At 38.9% G+C, this 16,071-nt stretch overlaps 1 protein-coding gene across 2 annotated transcripts in view; it reads right to left on the bottom strand.

The window, feature by feature from the left end:
- Positions 1-1,332: 1,332 nt before the first annotated feature.
- The window catches only part of LOC113441557 (merlin-like), a 31,434-nt gene continuing 16,695 nt past the window's right edge, over positions 1,333-16,071 (bottom strand). The window contains exons 8-18 of one of the 2 annotated variants that reach the window (XM_026708615.2): positions 15,880-15,955; positions 11,641-11,778; positions 10,757-10,831; positions 9,407-9,520; positions 8,273-8,395; positions 7,844-8,061; positions 6,698-6,800; positions 5,843-5,970; positions 4,845-5,004; positions 2,869-3,051; positions 1,333-1,956 (exon numbers count right to left, since the gene is read on the bottom strand). In XM_026708615.2, coding sequence (XP_026564400.1) covers positions 1,921-1,956; positions 2,869-3,051; positions 4,845-5,004; positions 5,843-5,970; positions 6,698-6,800; positions 7,844-8,061; positions 8,273-8,395; positions 9,407-9,520; positions 10,757-10,831; positions 11,641-11,778; positions 15,880-15,955 — 1,354 coding nt within the window. In that variant the 3' untranslated portion in view covers positions 1,333-1,920. Of the gene's footprint in view, positions 1,957-2,680; positions 3,052-4,844; positions 5,005-5,842; positions 5,971-6,697; positions 6,801-7,843; positions 8,062-8,272; positions 8,396-9,406; positions 9,521-10,756; positions 10,832-11,640; positions 11,779-15,879; positions 15,956-16,071 lie in introns of those variants that run through there. The other variant, XM_026708614.2, reaches the window with a different exon arrangement.

The following is a 16,071-nucleotide window of genomic DNA, read 5'->3' as shown; positions in this document are numbered from 1 at the left end:
AATTTTTTGGCTCCCCATCAAGTAGTATTGGCTCAAATTCAGGAAGCCATCCATAAATTTAGTCCATTATTTCCAGCCCAAGTGCCCTTCCAAGTATCTGCATTTCCTAGAATTTAATAGCCAGCATGGTCAAGGCTATTAATGCTGGGAGAAGCTATTTACCAATTCAAAGAGTCTTCAGGTTGATGAAAGCAATTTTGGTCCTTGTGATAGGACCTAACTCAGTTCTGCAACTGGCTTTTTACTTTGTTAAGCAGAATATGAGAAACTAAGCAATAGGGACAAATATTTTCTCTTTTAAAAACTCATCCAGACATCAACTTTTTCCCAGTGTCATCACTGTTGCTATTCCCACAGTACCTCCACAATTCAGAAATCGACTTCCAGTATCATATTTTTTTTAAAGTGACACTAAAGATAACCACACTGCTGTAATTCTGAGTATTGGGGTAAATGATATAAGGTTGTCTTGACAGCTGCTAATATACTCCCAGTAAGATAACCCTCCTCTCGCCAGAGAGGATGAATTGAAAAAGTATAGGCCAGGTGCCATTTCAATGGGACAGCTCACAAGGCATGTACCAAATATGTTCTGTTTAGAAGTTGGCTTTATTCTCCTGGGTCAGGTACTACAAACTTCCATAATGGAAGTGGTAGCTCTGTTGAATGTCAAATGGCTTGTTCTCTGTCTAGCCATTTGAAGCTTGTATGTGCGCAATATTGCAAGAAAGCATGGCTACTGTGAGGAAAAAGACATGACCCTGTTGTGATCAGAACAGCCAGTTGACACATCAACTGGAATCAAGTAATTGAAGAACACCAGTGCCAAGAAAGCTTCAATAGTGGTCTTCAATAGCGGCTTGTAAGGAAAACCAAACCTATTTCTAGCCTTATTCATTGGCTTATTTTCCTGCTGTTTCATTTCTCACAGGAAGAGAATAAAATGTTTGATGGAAGATTTATGTTGCTTTGAATTTTAAGAAACATAAAACACAGACTTTTTATTTAGATACCGGCATTAAAATAAGCATATTACCTTACTTCTTGTTCCAAACTCTTTTTCATCATATATTTTTTTTAAAGCCTCATTCATCGTAGGATGGGATACAAGTTAAATAAGAGCACAATCCTAAGTTTCTGTTCTCAGAAGGAACTCCTGGCTGCAGTTCTTTACATGGCAGAATAATAAATACGTTTACATTTGAGCATTCAGTGTGTGAATAGGATCAGGCTCTATTTTTAGCAAAAGAGCTGAACAAGCCCAACCCAGTTTTGGCTTAAGGACATATATAGCATTCCCACTGATTCTGTTTTAATAAACAGATTTGGGCGTTTAGAATTTTGTCCTTTAATCAGAAAGACAAAGTAATTGTAGAACACTTTACAAAAATAAAAATATTCGCCATCATAAATTTACATTTCCACTTTTATGAAAAATTCTAAATGTACAGAACCTTAATCTAGTTAATTGATACAATCCCATTGCCTTTAATGAAATTTAACAGCATGTTCATAATTCTTCAATGAATATACAACTCAGTTCTTAACTCTCAAGTAACTTAATAGAGCTGACTTTGGGAACGTAGTAGAATAGATCTGTTTGAATTTCTTAAGATTCTTCTTACAAACATATATCGGCATGACAAATCTTCAAGTAATCCAATAGAAATGTTCAATTACTTTCAAGATGATGTATTAAATAGTAAGGTGTATTAGATTTGCAGACTTAGATCTCTAGTTGGCTAGTATTACCTAGGTATTTCTATATCAGAATATGAGCACCACTTCCTACGAATGGAAAAGAAATATTTCCATTCTTATGCTTTAAGCAGCAGCTGCATTTTTTCCCCCAGAATATGAAAGTAGTCTGGAAATCTTTGGATGGATAACTTGAGTTGGATATCTGATCATTCTGTTGCTTCAGATATAGATCACATCTGTTTTGTGTTGTTGGACCTAAGAAGCCATAAAGAAAATATAAAAGATATTTGAGTATAAGGCAAATAGATTACATAACTTACAGCAGATGGAGTTGAAACATTTTAAAGGTACAGAATAAAAGATGATATGTTTCTTTAAAAAAAGGCAACTGTATAAAGAAGCAGTCTAAAATTGATATTAGAATAGGAATAAAATGGAATCTCATCACTTCCTACGCCAAGAAGTGAAAAAATCATTTCTAAACCACAGTTGTATAATGGATCAAATGTTCACATACAACAGGTATGATTGGTATTTGAAGAAGGCGTTAAAACAAATCTTTCTCCCTCCTTCACTCCCTCCCTCTCACTCTTCCCTCTCCCCCATAGAATTATCTGCTCTCCCCTCATCCAATAGCTCACAGAGATATGGTAGAAGATCTCCATATACCGTTAAAAATCTCACTGTGGGACTTAAAAATTCTGATTGCATGGCTATCATATTGACTGGGTATTTTCCTTTCCTGTTCCCTTTAATACTTGTTTTGAAAGAACTGATTATTCTTGGACTTTTCTTTGGGAAAAGACATTAAATGGAAAAAGAAGTCAACAACAGATGAGGTGAATGTGAAATTAGTGAGATAGACTGGCTGACTGACTGACTGTTTGGGAGTAGATCTGTCAGCTGGACCCAGGAGCTGAATAGTACTTCCAAATTCAATGGCACATTGAAGATAAGGAACAAGGAATAACTACACTTTGTGTCCAGTCACAAGTATCCCAAAGCATCCGTGTGGTTTCCAGAGCAGAAGCTCAAAGAGTGGGCTAACCTAAATCTTGAGAACCAACTATTGTATAAATACTTCATCAAGATATAGACACATAATCCAAGGAAAAGATTGGTAGATAGGACATATGGAATACTGAAAATGAAATTCAAGCCGGTTACCTTAATGTGCTTTCGGCGTCCTGTTTCCATGTTATTGATAACCAGGGGATGGGTTGGAAAAGAGTTTTCTGTTGCTGTACTGGGCATGGTATTCTCAATCACATTTAGCAGGCATGATGGTGAAAAGGACTGTGGCAGATTATTAAACAGGTCTGCTTCAAGGGTTTTCATCCAAACAGGAGCCTTTAAAAAAGCAGTATATTAGCCATTAATTGAGGTTTTATGTTTATTCAGAATAACACGAAACATTTTGAAAGCCAAAAAAATCAATTTAACTCCCTTGGTCTGGAAATTGTCCCTTTATGAAGGACTGAAATGCTCTTGTGTGAAATGCAGAAATTATTATTTCCAGAAGTCTTATTTATTTATTGAATTTATATTGCCACCTATTCGCCCATGGCGATTCAAGGCGGCTTACAGAATATAAAAAATTTAAATAGTATATAATGTCCATGATTAACTTTGAATATTGCATTGGCTTGGATAATACATAAAATCAACTCAGGATTCTACAAGAATCCTATTATTATTATTCAAGTGATTTTTTTCTTCTTCTGGAGAGTCACCTTCAAAAAATGGATCAGGTTGAAGCATCTCTAAAAGTAAGCTTCATAGGGATAAACTACAGAAACAACTGTACTATTAGTCATTCTCCCTGAAAGGGTAGTTACCCAAAGATTCAGGAGCAGGAGAAGAATGTCGAAGATGATTGGGTGATAGAACTGCTATTCAAGACAGGACAATGCAAGCCCCACCTCCAAATTTGTGTAATTCAGAAGGAAGAGGAAAGGGAGAAGGATTTGTGCAGTGCAGGTAAAAGGACAAATATGGGAAAGGTAGAAAATAATTTCTAAATCAAATAATAATTTAGTGGTGGCAACAAGAAAAACATCCTGTGGCGAACTAAGAAGCGAGGCAAAAAGCCTAACTGAAATATTCCTTAAGAAAGTAAAACAAAAGTTTGTAAATTATATAACGATATAAGAATAGTAATCATAGTTAAAGCTATTATATAATAATATATAAATAATAATAATAATATATAATATAATATATAATAATAACAAATGTAATATAATGTATTATGATATTTAAACCAAAAACCTGTACAGATGCCAAGAACGCTGTTGATACCATGATGTTTTACGATGTAATAAAAGAAACTCAATCAAAATATATTTAAAAAAAAGAAAAGAAAAACATCCTGTGGAGAACTCCCAGAGCTTAGGGGATTTTGCTTAAGGACAAGGACAGAGAAAATAAGAATGAAGCTTATGGAAACAGGAGGGTGTGGAACACAGGCTCTGCCTTGTTTTGACCCTTTATTGGTGTTCCTGCTAAAATACACAAGACTATCAAGTTTAGTGCCTGGTCTTTCTTGCTTCAATGATCAGATACTGGGATTGAGAAAGCGTCCTTCAGCAGAACCTGAAAAGCTGCAATTGGTTAATACAGAATAAGAGAGACAATTTTAAAACCTTTAATCTGGTGGAAAACAACTTCTATTGTACTCAGTTAAAGTACTTTAGGTCAAAGCAGTTTGGTTCGTTGGTAAAATCTTTGTTAAACTGTATATGACTAAGTCCGATTTATTTTTTAAGATGGTTTGCTTTCTTCCACATGAGAAAAGAGGTAATCTCTCAATAAAGAAAGCTTTTTCTAACATTACATACCATCAGCAGTTTTTATACTTTTTTAGTATTGAAGTTTATTTGACCATATTTATTAATTTCGTTGAATAAAGGTGAAACCCATTCCTACTTGCCAGTTTTTATAATCACTGGAATCATTATGACAGTCCTAAATATTTCGGCCATAGATCCAGGAATAAATTACAAAAGAAAAGTCATTGTTTTTAAACAAGCTTGCAAGTGCCAGGAAGACACTTCTAGTGGACTTTTGAAAGAGTACTAAAATGCTATTTTTGTATGCATTTGTTACAAATTTAAGAAATAAATGCTTGACTATATGGGAACCTTGTATTCCTTCTCTGATGAATGATCCAAAGAGTCAAGGATTATGTTCCAATGAGAAAGAAATCCGGCGTGTTTCTCTTCAAGTTTGAGAGCATGGATTTCAGTCTTGAGTTCTTTTAGCCGATCTTCAAACTTTCTACTCTTATCTAAGTAGTCTAACCTATGAAACACAGACAAAACAAAAAAGTAAACAGAGTAGAGATAATCAAATGGGCTGTGAACATAATTAAAATAGTACCTGACCCAGAACTAGTATCTGGGACTAAGAACAGATTTCAGGGCCTGAGAACCTAATGGATCAACCTAACAAAGCTGTACCTTACACCTGTGGTCCCATGTGTGGGACCAAATACAGTTCCCAAATTGAATAATTTGGGATGAGTTTGCCTCAAACTTGAGGCTCCCAAACTACTGATGGATAACCTGTGTGGATCTTACAGGTAAAAAAAGTTGTATACTCATAATCTAGCAAACATTAAGTATGTTTTAGATGCAGTGTTTGCACTCTTTTTTTGGACTCAGTTTTCACAGATGCTGTTACTAAGTCCATGTCCTCTGATTATCATAGAAAGGACACACCATCCTTGCTTTGAAGAGGGGAAGATTTATGCTGTATAGCCCTCAATTTATGCAAATGAATTGTCCCATATGTGGCAAAGAAAGATGATTCCTGAAGTAGCCTTTGCTCAGATTTCAGATAAAAAGTTCAAAAGATCCCCTTTACCTCATTTGGTCTATTTTAAGCAAAGCTTCTGTTCTGATGGCAAGAGATCATTGAGTTCATATAGATGTGCAGAAACTAGCAAGGGATCTAATATTTCTAGCATTGGGAATATGATTTCTATGCTGAGCAGCAATACCTGCCAATATATAACATGAAGCAAAATAAGTTTCTGAATAAAGATACAAAGTGGGAAGAATTCCATTCGGGCACATCATTAATATTCTGATTCTGGAATCTGCCTGGCCTTATTTCAGCTACAGGAAGACAATCCTACCTCTCTCTCTCTATCTCCAAGGAAAGCCTCTTCAGATCAATGTCCCTTAAATCCATCTTTACAAATCCTTTGTCACCACTGGTGTCCCTCGTGTCAGCAGGCAGAGATGAAATACATTTGACAGTATGCTAGAAAAGACCACAAAAACAAAAAGCTATGATATTGAATCCTATATCGTTTAGGAATAGATTTTGAACACATGGGATTGTGCTATGCAACTGTGAATTTATGCAGAAAATGTTACAGAAACACACCACTGGATGGCATAATTACAGCCAAGCACAGATCTGAGTGGAAGTTGTGTGGATAGGCTCTAGTAGAAACAGATTCCTCAGTTTGCCTGAGGTTAACAAACTCTACCCTGAAAGCATCAATTACAAACACAATGTCATTGTGTTTGTATCATTTTACCCTTCTATGTTTGGTAACTTTAAATATTTCCTTTTTTAATAGGAGAGAATATCTAGCTCAGGAACGTAGCTCTAAACTTGGTTGTCTGCTTGCAAATATTTCATTACCCAACCAGCTAACAACATTGCAAATAACATCAATACCAATGATATCTCTTAGTTGGGTAACAAGACATCTGCAAACAAATAATTAAACTCAAAGAGAGCACCAAGTATTCACATTTTTCTTTTTAATCAGTCCTTCCTTGGAAGACACCCCATAATTCTAGCTGAAAAAGATGTTGAGATACTTTTAATGGAATACTACATTGCCCATGATTCTCTGCTTTCCAGACAACTTTAGTGGATGGAAAGAGAGTCTACCTACTGCAGGATTATCCTTTACCTAAGGATAAATTAAATCATTGTTATTCTATCATGATTTAAAAAACAAAACAAAACTCACAGGAGAGGTAAACTTGCTGACATCTTGAAGCTTTTGCTTTGCTTTCTCTTCCGCTTCTCTGGCTTCCTGTAGGTCCTGTTTTAAATGCTCAGCTTCTTTGGCCCTATGAAGCCAAATTATCATCATAAGCAAATCAATCCTCATTTCTCAAAGACAGTCCTTAACTAATGCCCGGAAAGCACAATAGGCTTCAGTCAACTTTGATAATAGATGGGGTTTCTGTGGCTACCTCATGGCTCAAAAGCAAAACCTAAGAGAATACATGCTATTAGGGAACCATGGTAACTGCTAAACCTCAGTTCATTAAGGATCTCACCATATTAATTTCTATTTTTTTTTCTATACTCAGAAAGATTACAATCCTAATATTAAGTTAATAATTGGGAGATTAGTAGAAAAGAGGTAATTATTCACTTGTTTCCACATTCATGTGCAATTTTAAAACTTTAAAATGTGTGGATTTAAATACTATTGTTTAAATTTTAATTTGTAATTTAAATACGCAGTTTAATGATAACTACAATTAAAAACAATTAGAAATGCTTCTTTAAATATAATTTTAAAATTACTTTTTCATATAAGCGTGAACTTTTGCTGTTTATACTGCCAAGAATCCCTCTAACATTCAGGAACCAGAATGCCAGCAGGATACAGTCCAAAAAATCAAGATGTGTCACAAATTAAAAAAAACTGATTCTTGATGATTTCACAAACACATCCAAGGAGTTTTCTAGAGTCTAGGCAGCTTTCAGAAATGCAGGTCCTTGACATATGACCATAATGGAGCCTGTCAGTCATAAAATGGATCAGTCATGTGACTGACCCAATTTTATGACCTTTTTAGCAATGATTATTAAGCAAATAGTATGATTATTAAGGAAATCCATTGTTTACTGTGGCATTGTCTTGCTAAAAACTAGGATTAACTTCCGGTTTTCAGCAAAACCATCATAAAACAGTCAGAACACTGTTGCTGGAACTCTGGAGCAGTCATAACTCCCTTTTTCCAGATAGGCTGTAACTTCAAATGGTTGCTAAGTGACCAATCATATAAGTCAAGGACTACCTGTACACATGTTTTTCATCAAAAACACCTGAGGAAGCACATGCAGAATGACCAACTAAGTTTCTAGCATGGAGTGTCACCTTCGATCGGACTCCTTCACCAGCTTCATGGCAATCAGCTCGGCCTCCCTTATCTTGTGCTCCATCAGTCGCTTCTCCTCGCTGGTTTTCAAGGCCGCCAACTCCAATCGATGGCGCTCCTGCTCAGCTTCGGCAGCATTCTGAGCCAACAGCTTGGCTTCCTCCTCAGCTATCTGAGCTTTCTCAGCCAGCAATTCTGCTGCTGCCTCTGAACGGCGCTGGAAGAGAATTCAAAAACAAGCATCTCATATGATAAGCTGCCCAGAGGCTCTCTGGATAATGAGATGGTGGCATATCAATTTAAAAAATAAATAAAATAAAATAATAAATGAAATGAAAAATTTAAGTGGGTGCAAAATGAAGACACTTAATTGACCAGAAGCCCTTGGACCACCTACCACTAGGCTTCATTGCCACAGCGATACTCACCAGAGCCTCATTAGCTTGCCGAGCTTCATCTTCCACCTCAAAGAGGCGTCGTTCCAGTTCTTCTTTGGCTCGCTCGGCTTCCTCCCGCAGTTGCTTCTCCCTGGCCAGCCTCTGGTGCTCCATCTGAGGAGAATGAGCGAGGTTGGACATCTGCAAGAACTGCACAACGCAATGCAGCCAGGCTCACCTTGTTCTTGTTTTTCCAGTCCTCCTCTTATATTACGTACTTTTCAACTGTAACCTTCCAGGGGCTGGGACCTATCCTTTGCAAACCCTATCCAGTCATCTTACAAATCAATCTTCCCAAAATTAACTGCAGGTTTACATTATTGATTTCATATTTATTTGTAGTGTAGGGTTGTTTTTTTTACTGTCCAGGAATACTTCTCTGGAGTAGGAAAATCTGCACAGCAAACAGCACAACAGATACAATAAAATATCAGAAAGAAGAGAAGGAGGAAGTTCTGGTTTTTGTTCCTGATTTTTTTTTAAAAAAAAATAAAACCCATGTATTAAACTTCTCACTGTTATATATACAGAAGGATTCAAAATAGATCAAAATCTACTTTTCTTTTAAAAATAACTGCAGACCCCTCACATTCTAGACATATAGTTTCAATTCCTTCCCTCCGGATGCTGCTATACGGTACTACATACCAAAACAACTAGACACAAGGACAGTTTTTTTTCTTCTTCATGCCATTGCCATCACTCTACTGAACACCTAACCTTCACAGTATTGCTTTATGTCTCAGTACTCTGTATTCCCCCACAATGAATGGCTGTAGAATTATTATTATCCTTCTCACCTTCTCTACTATCCTCTTGTATTGGTATTATTATGATTATTATTACTCTCTTGTACACTGAGATTTTCTGCATCAAAGAAAAATTCTTTGTGTATCTAATCAAACTTGGCCAAATATTCTATTCTTTGAATTCTACTCAATGTTCCAAGTACATTGTCCACTTTAATTTTTCAGTGAGACTCATAACCAATATAGTGTGGCAAAAAGTCATTAGAATTATAATGATAATGATATATATCTGATCATTTTCTGCCAGTTGAGCAGCTTGGAAGTGAGTGCAAACTTTGTGAAATCCTTCAGCGTTTGAACCAGTTCTAAGAGTCACCTTCTTTCTTGCTTTCTCCTCTCTGGCTTGAGCTTTCATTTGCTGGATCTCAATGGGGTCCACTCGCCTCCTTCTCATGAATAAATCATGGTTTCCAATGAAGAGTTGCATTATCTGCAAGAAAGGAGAAAAGAAAATGTCTTTCTGGAACTACCCAAGAGAAGTCTAGTATCCCTTTTCCTTTAGTGGTCTGTCACATGTCTGGAAAATTCAGAGTATAAAGGGAAACTCAATTTAGTTCTCCAGGTAAACCTAAAATTCATCTCTGATTGATTTGGTTTTCAGCAACCACTATGTAGGAAAATATTTTAAAAAAAACCAGAATGCCATCCCATTCTGATAATCTTCATTATTTCCTGAATGCCCTTAAAAGGTCCATTGATAACCTCCATCTCTGTACTTGGCTTGGACCTGAGAGAAGGTGATTTTCATTTAGGACTGTTATAATGGAGAGATACACATATGTTTCTAAGTTGCTATGTTTCTAGATTGATGAAGGAACGTACAGAACTTGCATGTAGCATGTGCATATCTTGGTAACTGACAGAGATTTTAAGGGACAAAAGGCATAATTATACTGTAAATATTAAGTCCTGAATGAGAATGTTAAAAGATTCCAAATGGATCCTTCCCCTTTGATGTTTAGAACATTTCAAAAGATTCAGCTGTTCCAACATACCCTAGGAATTGAGGAGAATGATTGATCTTTCTACCAATAAATAATAATTCTATTTTGTTTGAATATGGTGTATTTCCAGTTCTATGCATATGATTTGATGGATGTTATAGATTTTGCCTTTTTGTTTTCATGTTCACGTAACAGAGGTAGGAACTGTATATTGCTCAAAAGCAGTTCTGACTGGAGCAGTCTATAAACACTGTAAGATAAATAAATATCCACCTAATTTGGCTCTCCTAGCTATAGGAAGTGGAGTAAGTCTTACCCTGCATGTCTTAATGTCTAGATAGGTATATGTCAGAAAAAAAGCACTCCCCCTTTTGCTTTCTCACAATCATTTATGGCTTGAATCGTTATTACTAAAAATAAAATCATTCAGCAAAGTCTAGGCAGCCAGTCCAATTCAGTGTCACATGATCTTTGTTCCAATTGAGCATAGATTGGTTTGGCCATTATTATAATGGGGCATGTTTATAATGGGACAGAAATAAGAGAACCACACTCCCACCAACACTGGCAGGACAAGCTACTATACATAAACAGAGCAAAGCCTACATTCACTCACACTGATGATATTACCTAATCAGGTAATGAAATGTCTACATGAAGACAACCAACTCAGAGAGCACCATGGACTCCACAGATTGTCTTCTATATAAGAAAGCACTCACCAGTTTATTGACTTTAGGCTGTGAGGAGAAGAACTTGAAAACCTCGGCTTTTTTGTCAATAGGTTTAATTATAAGCTGAAAGAAAAAAAGACGGTGTTTTTTAAAAATGATTACATACTAAATGCATATGGGGTGGGATTCTACCAGTTCGCACCTATTCGCTAGAACCGGTTATTAACATTCTAAGCAGTTCGGAGAACCGGTTGTTAGAAGAAATTACTGGCCTAATCCTGTAAGGAAGGCAGGAAGGAAATATTCTGGTGTTGCTTATAGAAACTGCCTCTTCGTTAACACTTATTACATTCTTGGGAGGACTAGACTTCCTGTCTCAAGAACTTCTCTGAAGTTTTTTTCCCCTCCTTTGCTGGTACTTTGCTTCTGCGAGGTGACCATTCAAAGTTACAATGGCACTGAAAAAAGTGAATTATGACCTTTTTTCACACTTATGACTGTTGCAGCATCCCCGCAGTCATGAGAGGCCAGACTAGGAGATGCATGCCTCGATGTGAGTGATGTTGAGTTGGCCACGCCCAGCCAACATGACCACCAAGCCATGTCCACCCAGTCACATGACCACCAAGCCATGCCCACCACCTAAGCCACACCCACAGAACCGGTTGTTAAAAAATTTGAATCCCACCCCGATGCATCTGTACAAAATGTGCTTCCACTGGAGACCCGTGGAAGTTCTATAGCATTAAAAACAACCATTCTAACAAAATAATAAAAAATAGGCATAATAGAAAAAACAGTTTTATGTTTTTCATAAATATGTAGCAAAAATGCAATGAAAAATCATCCCCTCTCCCTCCCCTGTTGCCACCGCACTGCTGATCTGCAAGGCCAGAAAGCTTGGGGACTGCTGCCATGGCACATCCACCTACCTCTTTATCAGAATAAGAAATATTTTGGATGCTGCTCCACTCAAAAGACTTGTTAGGAGAGAAGCGGTTATTGATGCTGTAGACATGAATCCCTTTGGCATCTACCCCAAGCAGGAAGTCTGTATGATTCTTCTTTTGCTGCAGAGAAGTCCAAGATTAAAATCAATATATACATCTTGTGCACTGATGATATCATTTTATTTGGGTAAATGAGACATCTACAAGAAAACAACCCACTTGAGAGAGCACCAAGGATCCCTCATTTCAATCCTGAGCTATAAATATTCTCCTTTGTTGGTTAATATATTCACTGTCTGACATCAACCAATTACAACTTACCGTATATACTCGAGTATAAGCCGAGTTTTTCAGCACATTTTTTGTGCTGAAAAAAAACCCCTCAGCTTATACTCGAGTGACTGATTCCCCTCTGAAAAAAAAATGGTGTGGAGCTCCGGAGCTGGGCAGCCGCTTCCCTGCTTCCTTGTTTCCTTTGCAACTTGTAAGCATGGGGGTACTTGGAAGCAGAAAAGTTCTTGCATGAGGATATATTGTTTTTTTCTTTTTTAAACTGTTTTTTGGGGGGGAAAGACCCACCGTCATGTGAGAATGCTCAGACACGAAATCTATCCGCCCGAAAATAAGTGGTGGTGGGGGATTTTAACAGAGGAAAGACATAGGGAGAAGGCAAAAGTGACGGAAGATCCTGAGGGGGAGACTCACCCTTGGTCCAGATGAGCCCTCTTCCCCGCCCCTAAGGAAGCAGAGGCAGCCAGCAAGGGCAGGCAAGCCCCACTTCGCAGACTCCGTTCGTCCTCGCTCCCACCCACCCCCCAAAGCCACGAAGTCCCCCAATCGCGCAGCCCAGAATCACCCTCCCCTCAGGGGGCAGCAATGACGCCTGGCGTTTCCCGAGACCAGCTCCGCCGTGCGATGAAAGCGCCCTGGCTCTGGGCTCGCGGGCTCAGAAAACAACGCGAGCCACCACTACCACCTCCTCCGCCGCCGCCTCCTCCTCCCGAGCAGACTGAAAGCAGCTGGGGCTGAGGAAACGAAGCCCAGCGGAGCAGAAGCCACCTCGGCTTGCATTGTTTTTTGAGCCCGCGAGCCTAGAGCCAGGGCGCTTTCATTGCACGCGGAGCTTCTTTTCTTGGGAAATGCTGGGCGTCGTTGCTGCCCCCTGAGGGGAGGGCGATTCTGGGCTGCGCGATTGGGGGACTTCGTGGCTTTGGGTGGGTGGGTGGGAGCGAGGACGTTGACTTTAAGCGCTGCCGACCGAGTGTTTCACAAATACCAGTGGGACCTCCGTCCACCACCACCCCTCCCTCTTTTGCCTCCTTCCTTCTGATCAATCAGGTTTTCCCAGTATTTGCTCACAGCTGCGTTTTCTCTTCTGCCATGCTAGGCGTTGAACACGGGGATTTCTGATTCCCCTTACACGCACGTGGATATGCCGTGGGGCATTTTCTTCCAAACGCCCCACGGGCAGAGAACGCTGACTTTCATGATAGTGAGATCGTTTCCCAAATTAATTGATTCACTAACCCAAAGGAAGATGATGATGATGACAGTGGGAGGCAGGAGTCACTCTCTCCCTTGCAAGCCCCCAGTGCCCGGGGCTGGTGAAAAAAGCAAGAGCCGTTCTTATGATCCCCCCCACCTCTCTCTCTCTCCGGAATACAGTCAAGCCCTTTCCAGCACGTGCGAACCGCCTCTGCCGCTTGGACCTTGCAAATGCAAAAACCCCGGGATTTTTCATTTGCAAGGTGCAAAGCGGCAGCGGCGGATCGTGCATGCTGGAAAGGGCTTGACTGTATTCCGGGGAGAGAGAGAGAGAGAGATCCTAAGAACGGCTCTTGCTTTTTTCTTGCAAGGGAGAGAGTGACTCCTGCCTCCCACTGTCATCATCTTCTTCTTTTGGGTTAGTGAATCAATTAAACCTTTCTTGATAGTGAGATCGTTTCCCAAATTTCCCTTAAATCAGGGAAGAAATCAGAAACAAACCTTTGGACTGAGAATAAGCCTGTTCCTATGATGCCATTTTTGTTCACTGCAGTGTGAAAAGTGTGAAAAAACACACTTCTTTTTCTTCATCTTCTTGTTCCCTATTTACTGGTCTCTTTCAAAGAGGAAATTGTGAACATCAAACTTATTAACTGTCCTAGTGAAAGTTTTTATTGGTAACTATTTTTATTTTTGAAATTTACCAGTAGCTGCTGCATTTCCCACCCTAGGCTTATACTCGAGTCAATAAGTTTTCCCAGTTTTTTGTGGTAAAATTAGGTGCCTCGGCTTATATTCGGGTCAACTTATACTCAAGTATATACGGTAATTAGACCTAAAATGCACATTTCATAGTTCCAGGTTCATGGCACAGATATTCCTCGACTTATGACCACAATGAAGACCAAAATTTCTATTGCTAAACAGGGTGGTTGTTAACTGAGTCATGCCCAATTTTACCACCTTATTTGCCAAGGTTGTTAAGTGAATCACATAGTTGTTAAGTGAATCCAGATTCCCCCGTTGACTTTGCTTGCGAGAAGCTGGTTGGGAATGGTTATCCGTGACTCCAGGACACTGCAGACATCGTAAATGCATACCCGTTGACAAGCACCTAAATTTTGATCACATGATGATGGAAACTGTCATGCCCCTGTTGGAGTCTGACTCTGAGGGAGAGGAGGAATAGCCAACAGAGAGTGGAAGTGTGGTTCCGGAGGTTGTGGAGGAGGCTGGGCAGGCAGAGGAAGACCCAGGCCGATCCCCTCTCCATCCTAGGGCACGAGTAGAGGAGAGGATAAGGGAGAGACGTGAATGGTGTGGTCTACGGGGGAAGAAAGGGCCTTGATCCTCTTCATGGGCTGCAGCTGTGAGAACTGGTTAAAAGGACGGACATGCGTATGGGCCAGTGCTGGAAACAAAGTGTGGAAAGATCTCTAGTCTGTCGTTCCTCTCTGAGTTTGGCGTCCTTCCCAGTGTGTGGGTTCTGATATCTGTGGACGTCTTCAAGCCCTTATCTTGCCTGGTTCCCTTAATTGCTTCAGTGTGGTTTGTGTTGTTTTTACTCTTTATAATTTAAACGGCATTTCCTCCTTTTCGTAACTGCTTGTGGGGGAGTTTTTTTGTCTCCAGTCCACGATATTTGGAGCTTTGAAGCAAAATGAAGGAATAAAAGGGGCTTCAGCTGTTTTTGTGACTGTGTTTATTTTGTATCCCACCCCGGGTCATTACAGGAACACTACAACAGCTGTACTGTAAGTGCAAGAACTGATTGTAAGTCTTTCTTTCTTTCTTTCTTTTTCTTTCTTTCTTTCTTTTCCTTCCTTCCTTTCCCATCTTGCAGTTTAGGTGACTCTTTCTCAGTGCTGTTCTAACTTCAAACAGTTGGTAAATTAATGGTTGTAAGTAGTCCTTGACTTACAACAGGTAGTCCTTGACTTACAACAATTCGCTTAGTAACCATTCAAAGTTACAACGGCAATGAAAATAGTGATTCATGCACATTTTTCACACTTATGGCTGTTGCAGCATCCCCATAGTCACATGGATTTACATTTGGATTCTTGACAACCGACTCATATTTATGACAGTTGCTGGATTCAGGAGTCAAAGTCAATGGAGAAACCAGTTTCACTTAACAACCATGTTACCAATTTAAAACTGCAGTGATTCACTTAACAAATGTGACAAGAAAAATCATAAAATGGGGTAAAACTCACTTTAAAAATTTCTCACTTAACAACATAAATTTGGGGCTCAATTGTGGTCATAAGTTGAGGACTACCTATATCTGTAAACACCTGCCTTAACTGGGAATTTTATTGTCTTATTTAATTATCCTTACTGCAGCTCAACTACAATGAAGTACATAACCAGTACTTTTGCCCCTTGGTAGCTGCTTCCCCATTGCTTCATGCAAAAGAGTCAAACATCGGGCATCTATAAACTAGAATTTACGCTTATGTTATCTAACATGAATACACATTGAAAAATGTAAGACCAAAAGATCTGCTTAAGAGTCATGGCATTTTAAAACAGAGAACACTTTTTAAGTCAGGCAAATTGCTCCAGGTCCCAACAGGCAATGCTGATGAGACTCTCAAAATTTATGAATGACACCTATAACCCCCCTTTTTTTTACTGGCAATATTGCTGGGGCACAAAGGATTTACAATCAAACATCTGGGACTGTCAGAAAAATCTGAATCAGATGCATTAAAAATCATACATACTTACAGCAATTGGAAAATAATTAACCCCATACATCTCCAAGTCTTGTGCTATTTTAAGATAGTTCATCTCAGCTTCGTATCTAGAAGAATGGGATATTTATTTTTAAAAAGACTTGGAAAGGATTATTCTTGTTTTATAAAGGAAACATTGATCTATATTACTGTCACCCCAGGCTGTATTTACCGACTGTGAAAT

Source organism: Pseudonaja textilis, chromosome 1, assembly GCF_049901715.1.
Source record: "Pseudonaja textilis isolate UNSWEBS1 chromosome 1, rPseTex1.2, whole genome shotgun sequence".
Lineage (NCBI taxonomy): Eukaryota > Metazoa > Chordata > Lepidosauria > Squamata > Elapidae > Pseudonaja > Pseudonaja textilis.
Note: the sequence above shows the minus strand (reverse complement) of the source record. Positions and strands in the feature narration are given on the sequence as shown.